Below are 8024 nucleotides of genomic sequence, written 5' to 3'. Positions count from 1 at the left end.
AAAAATGTGAAGGCTGATTAGGAAATACGAGCTAAATAAGATTTGATGTCTTCAGGAACAGGAAGTAAAATTAGTATTTGCAATTATTTCAAGTAAGATATCTGTTTTACTTGAACAAAAAAGGCAATCAACTTCAAAAGCAAGAACAGAAACTACACTTCTAGCATAAATACTGTACGTTATTTTCAAGAGACATTGGCAAAATAGATGAGGGATATCATGTAGCGACCTGTAGGTGGGACAAGGAAATCTCCTGCAATTAGTAAATGGAATGAATGACCTTGCATTAATGTATAGAATCAGACTTATGTTCAAGTCTGGTTGGCTGAGGCTGCAAGATATCTTGGATCTCTCTGTCCCCAGATGAAGTTCACAAACTGGTAAGGATCTAGTTGATCAACAACAGCACCGAGTGGCTGCAGAAAACCCGCCCCATGAACTTTTGCAAGAATTTTGGTCAAGGCGACTGGTCTGAAGTCATATATGACTTTATTTAAAGTCTTCAAAAATTCTGTTTGCTTTTGCTGAATTACATCAAACATGTTTAATTGGACTAGATCTATTATGGAAATACAAGATGTTAGTTATTTTTTACAAGTAGCAGAATTACACAGCTCAGATGACAGCATACATATGATAAACAAATATGTCCTGCTTGGTGTCCGGTCACTTAATCCCCAGACACTTCATCCCCGACACTTAATCCCCTAGACTTTTAATCCCCAGACACTTCATCCCCGACACTTCATCCCCAGGCACTTAATCCTTTATAAAGCATTATGTAATGCTTCTGTCAAAGCATTGAATTAGAATACGTCATCCCCACACATTTACTCCTGTACAGAGCAAAGTGTGATTTCTAATCACTGATTCTTCTATAAAGCATTGTTTAATGCCTCTATAACACGAACAAACAACTCTGTGGAGGGTTGGCATCACGCCCTTCAATCTCTCTTCTCCTGTCATCACCCAACGATGTGGACATTCCTTGATGGTCTACGTAAGGATTGTCAGCTACACAGGCGGTCCAAACAGGAAATACGCTGAGTTAGCAACATTGTAGAGAGATATGAGTCAATGGATCGTCTTCTGTACCTCCGATCATTAGCTTACCTTTCATATTGATTAACAGCAATTACCTCGCGAACACTCAAGAACAATTTTCATATCATATTGTTGAAGAACATTAAATTTACTAACTTATATGAACTTTAACTAACGTTGTAGATGTTCAAATGATGTTGAAGTTAATAGCATGATTTGAATTTGAATTATTTGAATTTCAATTAAATTTTTCACTGACTTCATAATTTTTATAGTTAAGGATTTAGTTTAGGGATTAAGTGTCTGGGGATGAAGTGCTTAGGGATTAAAAGTCTAGGGGATGAAGTGTCGGGGATTAAGTGACTGGGAACCGTCCTGCTTGAACCACATTCTAAAATTATTTATAACAACAAAGTAATAATAAAAAGCACTCTTAGCATACCTGATGAACTCTGAGAAAATGGCTGGAAAGTCACAACTGGGGCAAGCAGTAAAGTCCTCCCGCAAGATATGTCTGCCCTAAATCAATCATACATACATATGTATGAGATATGTATTGACTCAGGGCTTGTCCCACTCCATTTTATTTTCTGTCACACATGAACTGGTTCAAGTATTTTTGTTTTTACAGTGTACATTTAGTAAGGCCTTATGAACAGAAAATAATTTTCAATATATATTATATTTGCCAGTGATCAGATTAAGATATCTTACATAAATACGCATACTGAGACTACCGATATCTGTTGCACACATAGGCACACTTTATTGTAACCATTTACACACATTTTTATAGTTTTTAGACATTTATTTTTTCAACTATAGATGTTTTACAAGCATGAGCCAAAGTTACAGGGAGAACTGTCAATCAAAACATCGAAAATTTGCAAAATCACCACTGCAGTAAATGTTAGGTATTTACTTCTATGCGTTGTCATTTTTTTCTGCTTCCAAAAATTGTGCACAGTATAAATTTTTCTTTTTTTCCTTTTTTGCTTTTATTATCTGCAAAGATACTTGCTCATAATTTTAGTTTTTCATACTGTGCAATATTTTTTTATTTTATAAGTGCATTTTTGGAGCATTTCTCTTTAAGAGTCTTTTCTTCTGTATTTACAGAGACATAAAAACAAAGAAAGAACAGCTTATATTTTTAAGATTTAATTATTTATGTTCTTAAAGCTACCTTTTGACATCTTTGATCAGGCCAGTGGCCTATATATGGGGTTATGTAACCAACAAAAAAAAAAAGCTGTTGAAAGATAATTTAATACATAGCATATGAAACATGTGTAACTGGCTTATGCAAATATCTGACTTTTTCAAGTAAGTTACCAACACCACTGACCTCAGAGACAGCATTAACTGCTTAACATGTTCACAATGAGAAAAGAAAAAGACAAAACAAATGGACGTTGTGAACATGTTAAGCAGTTAATGCTGTCTCTGAGATCCGTGGTGCTGGTAAATTACTAAGAAAATGTGAGATATTTGCACTTTGTTTACTATTCCAGTCAATCATCTGCTGGTTAAAGATGCATACTTAGTATGTTGTATGCACATCTTCATACCCTGCCATACCAAACAACATTAACTCAATGGCAATGTAACATATGTAACTGAACATGTGAAATGGCAATGTGTGGTTGGCACTAATAAATGTTGAATACATAAATAAGAAATACAATAATGCACACACAATTTTTAGAGCATCTTAAACCTGCCACAAGCAAATCTTCTAACCACTGAACATATTTCATCTTGGAAAACGTTTAGTCCACATAGATCCCTTTTTAGCACTGACCTCTGACCTGTAAACACTTCATTCACTCAGTTATTCATCCCTTAATTGGTACCAGCTGACAAATGGTTATGCTGGTCCTTTAAACAGACCCCCTCCCCCTCCAAAGTACCTTGAAGAACAGTCTTACAATGTAGTACTAGGTCACATGGCCGAACCAGACTTCTGCAGCTTCATTGTTATGCACATGGGTTCCTATATGCCCACTATGATGGAGACTGTGCACTATGCAAAGTAATTGGTATTGTATTCCATGATGGAGATCGGGAGGAGCCCTCTCAGAAAATTGTTCTCAAATATTTGTATTTTCTTATCACCATCAGCACCCAGTCCATGTGTCACATCAATATAGCAGGAACTATGCGGGATTCACATGATCTGTACTTGGTACCAAACCTATAGTGTTGCCTATTCTATCCAGCCTGGCCATTGCTTCTGTCACTGTTGCATTCCTGATTTGGATGTCTGCTGTGAAGCTGCTATCTAGGTAGAGAGTCGCTCGCAAGTATTTCAAGCTGTTCACCTCCTTCAGTTGTACTCTGTTTATCTGCTCAGGTAACAGACACTATGAGGCTAGTGATTCCAGGATAGTATTTTGTTTTGTTTTGTTCTTATTTTTGCAACATCCAGTTCTGGAAGACCAACACAACCGTTTGTCTAGTACTAGTCAAGGGATGAATAAATGGATGAATGGATAAGATAGTGTATTACGGCTTTTAAGAAAATTCTGGTTATATTAGCAGGAAATCAACGGAGCTAAGTTTTTATCCAATTAGTCTACCATACTATACTTCATCTTCATATGCTTTCACTACACATAATATATGGATTTACTGCATCATGTCTAGACAAATATAGTGCTGTATTACCTACAACCTGTATCTATGTAGAATGTAAGCAACATACATGTGCCTAAAACTGTCACTAAAACATTCTGCTTTTGCAACAACTTTTACTAATTTTTCATCTCATGGTTGCTTAAACTGCACCTAAATATTCACAACTGCTAAACATTTTTGTATTTTGCCTTCCATACTCTAAACTGTGAATGTGAAAATAAAAAGTGTTTATGTCTTTAAGTTAATGGCATTTACTAATGTTAAAAGTATTATTCTAAAAAAATCTCTAGCTGGTCATGACCCACAATTCCTGTGACTTACAGTGACAACACAGTAAGGGAGTTGATTCTTGCAATCAGGACAAGCAAGTTCTGTTTCTGGAAGCAGAAATCCACACACTGGGCAAGGAGTCAGCGGTTCATCTTCTTCGGTTTTGTCTGGCTTGCGAACAATCATCTCAATCTTTTTTTTATATTTCAAGTCAATGCTGTTACGGTACTCTGGACGCATAAGCATTGCTGCATAACTGAATGATGAGTTCTTTAGCAATGCTCGATGACATTCAATCACTGTTGAGGTCAAGATAGGAACAATGTCTGCAGAAAGAGTTACAAATAAAATTAAGATTTTGTTGAACCACTGCTGCTATTTTAATATATTTTCTAGAAAATACAATCATATACAAGGAAGAAACTTTTGCATTCTCTGAAAGCTTGGGAATAGCTGGTCTACCTTTTCTCTTTTCAAATCTATTTCATTCATATTCAATCCATCCCGTAGCTGGTAGTGGAAGGACCAGTTGTAGGAGAGATTTGATGCCATGCAACAGAGGTGAATTCATGCCAGCTGTGACGGTCTTGTGCCCATATGAGAGGGTCCCCCAGCAAAAGCCATCCCCTCTTTCATGATAGTCACCCAATGTTTCTTCTGTTTGCCATGACATCAACCACCTTGAACATAACCTTGGAGGGCCATCTCCAACCTTGGAGGACAGTCTTCGTACAGCGCCTTGATGGTGTGTGCCAGACCTTCCTCCAAATTGAACAAGCGCAGTATGTTCCATAGTCTCTAATACCATCTCTATTAAATGTTTTCTTAGTCAACAAAGTTATAGTACAGATCTTTAGTGCTCTGAAGGTGCTTCTCAATGAGGACTCAACAGCTGAAGATCTGCTGAACCATACTCCTGCTGCCTCAGAATCCAGCCTGTTCCTCAGCTAGTATCGCGATGAGATTTTGGATCACTTTCAGCATAACTTTACTTGGGTGACTGATCAGGCTGAAGTGTGATATTTCTGACACTGCTTCAAGTTTCATTTCTAATGTCATGGTATGACCAGTGACTACATCCACTCTTGTGGCCACTTCGTGGTTGCCCAAATCTTCCGGAACAGTGTGGTAAGATTCTTCACTATTTCTTCTCCACTACCTTGGATCAACTCTGCTAAGACATTGTCCACCCTGGGGCACTTTCCTCCCTTCAGGCTCCAAACAGCTTGTTTGACATCTTTGTATAGGACTTGTAGGTCCTCTGGGTTGGATTTCATTTACTGGATGTTAGGTATGTCCTTAATGGGTTGTTGTAAAGTTCGCTGCAATACTCCATTCAGCAGCCTAGGACAGCTTTACCATTCAAGAGCAGGTGGCCCTCACTGTCTTTGATTGCAGACGTCTTCTGCTGGCTCTCAATGGTGAAGGATTTTAGCATTTTTGCCTGGCTTAACTTAAAGTGCCTTGGTTTTAAGATAAAAGTCGATCTGATTGCAAATGAACCCATCAGGTAACAGCCATGTCCCTTTGTCAGGATGCAAGATGTTGTAAAGGTCAACCTATGACTGCGAATTCAAGCTGCCAGATGTACATTGTGTCTACCATGCTGGCCCATTGCAATATGCTTCTGGGCTGACTGTTGCATTCAAATCCCCAATCATAGTGAGGATGTCCTTTTTTTTCGTAAATTTTGGATTGCCTCCTCCAACTGGTCCACCTCCTCGTCCCTATGGATAGTGGTAGGAGCATGCACCTGGATGATAGTCAGGTTGTGGGACTTAGCAGCGACCTGGACAGAGATAAGCCTGCTTGAGATGAGGGGGCGCAAACTGAGATCTGGTCCTATCAGCTGTTTGTGAATCCAGCTCCATGCTTGTACTTGGTCTCCTTACTGCTGAGAAACAGTTTGTGGCCATCAAGCATCTATCTCTGAACCTGGTTCAGTGAACCAATGAACCTATACCAGTCCCACAATGTCCCAACCATACCTTGGTGATTGCAGGCTCTTTGGTTGTGCATGACTCTCTGGCAGCAACAGGCTCCTTGGCAGAAATGACAGCCAGTGGCATATTTTTCACAATTCCACCCACCCATCCCCCAACCAGTGCCTTCATTGAGGAAGGTTGTACAACCAGATGCCAGTGTGTAGTGGTGCATGGTCAAATCTATTTGCGTGCACCTGAAAGGTTTTATCATAGACTAGAGCTGGAACATCTTATCAAAGGTGGCAATGCTCAAATCATGCCTAGTATTTGACATATAAAAATCTGTTGTTAGTCAAATTTTAAAAAGACCAATGTGATGAACAAACTTAAGCAATTAATGAGGAGTGTTGGAATGAGTAGCATAATACTGCAGATATATAGAGAGAGCAATGCACTTTTATGCCACTTATTGAATTTCCTAACACTAAATGAAAACATTCTTTAATTTTAAATCTTTTACCACTGAATATAATCTAGCATCTTAAATCTTTTTACCTGACACTTCACTTTCTTTGGGCTTGCTGTTTTGCAAATTCTTCAGAACCGAGTTAGAACCTCTAAACAAGAACTTACGTGATGGAAATTTACTGATGTTGTTTGCTACACGAATAAGCATTCTGGCTCCCTTTAGATGGTCCCCTCTCTTTACATGGATCTGAAAAAAGTAGCAGATGAAATCTAATTTAGAACAAAGTATTTGTCAAGATCGCAAAAATCTAAATGATAATTATCAAGATGATGACTTTCTCAAGTAGTACAGTGGAACATCGGTTAGCAAACACCTCGGATAGCGAATATTTCGGTTAACGAACAAAAATTTCGTTAAAAGTTTGTCTCAGATAGCGAACAAAATTTCGGATAACGAACAGCCACGTGAACCACACGTGACCGACCAGCATGTCATCATTCGCGCTCGAGACACAGTTACGATCGGTCGTTCCTTATCTATGCGCATCGTTCTTATTTAGTGATTTTTGTGATTTATTTTAATAAGATAATCCTCAATAATGGCTCCAAAGAAGATTAAGAGCAATTAATAGTAGTGAGGTAATCACAAGGAAGCGGCCAACAAATGAATTGTAAAAGGAAATGATTTCAAAGTATGAAGGTGGCATGCGTCTGTCGGATATGTGATGTCGTATTACCGCAGAGTTTTACAAAAAAGGCAGAAGGAACAGACACTGGACAAGATTTTTCCTGTAACCTCAAAGTTAAAGAAATGGGAAGTCTCCCCCGATTTTATAATGTCACGTGTGCTCATGGAGGGGGAATCAAAGCAGTAATTCCACCCCTTCCTCCCCACACCTGTTTCCAACCACGCCGTCAAAACGGCAAGTTTTCTGATGTTTAAATGCTTTCGTTAATGTTTTTATGTTTATTTAACTCCATTTATATTGCATTATAACTGCTCTCATTAAAACAAATACCTATATAGCCTGTAACTTTCAAATATTAGCGAGTCAACAGGGGCTGGGAACCAATTAAATCTATTTCCTTTATTTCTTATGGAAAAAATTGTTTCGGATAACGAACATTTCGGATAACGAACAGCTTTCAAGAACGGATTAAGTTCGTTAACCGAGGTTCCACTGTATATGTAATCGGAATAAAGGAACTAAATCCTTAAAATAGATGATTACTGAAATATATTTTAGTATTACAGTGCTTAAGTATGAGCCAGTGTAAGACAACTGCCCACCTTAACAAGGATATAGCTGTGAAGGATCATCAGGTTGGTAACCATCTCACTAGGGATCTTGATGTGATTTGTCTTTAGCTCCTGATACATGCTAAATAGCACATCGTGGGCGTTGCGGTAATTTCCTGTAAGTGAGGATGCCCAACATTAATTAGCATCAGGTCAGATTATAAGCACTGGAGAAAGGTAGACAAAAAGTACATTTCAAATTTCCAACACAAAGATACTGTAAAATTATACATTACGCCAACCTGCATTTTGTTCCTCTCGAGCAATGATGATGGCTGTTCGGGCAGCTTCTTGGTATTTTTTCAGTGCCATGTACAAACGGAACAGGTACTTGGCATCCTGTACAAATGCAGAGAAGAGGATATGCCTCAAGTAGA

General features: G+C 38.3%; 1 protein-coding gene across 2 annotated transcripts in view; it reads right to left on the bottom strand.

Moving 5' to 3' along the window:
- The window catches only part of LOC112560835 (WD repeat-containing protein 19-like), a gene marked incomplete at its 5' end in the record, with an annotated part of 91437 nt that overhangs the window by 1119 nt on the left and 82294 nt on the right, over nucleotides 1-8024 (bottom strand). Inside the window, 6 exon segments of one of the 2 annotated variants that reach the window (XM_025232906.1) lie at nucleotides 26-416; nucleotides 1487-1563; nucleotides 4006-4280; nucleotides 6513-6594; nucleotides 7639-7763; nucleotides 7890-7986. In XM_025232906.1, the coding sequence (XP_025088691.1) occupies nucleotides 389-416; nucleotides 1487-1563; nucleotides 4006-4280; nucleotides 6513-6594; nucleotides 7639-7763; nucleotides 7890-7986 (684 nt within the window). 2 annotated transcript variants of the gene reach the window in all.

Source organism: Pomacea canaliculata, linkage group LG3, assembly GCF_003073045.1.
Source record: "Pomacea canaliculata isolate SZHN2017 linkage group LG3, ASM307304v1, whole genome shotgun sequence".
Classification (NCBI taxonomy): domain Eukaryota; kingdom Metazoa; phylum Mollusca; class Gastropoda; order Architaenioglossa; family Ampullariidae; genus Pomacea; species Pomacea canaliculata.
The sequence above is the reverse complement of the archived record's forward strand: the minus strand, read 5'-3'. Positions and strand labels throughout refer to the sequence as shown.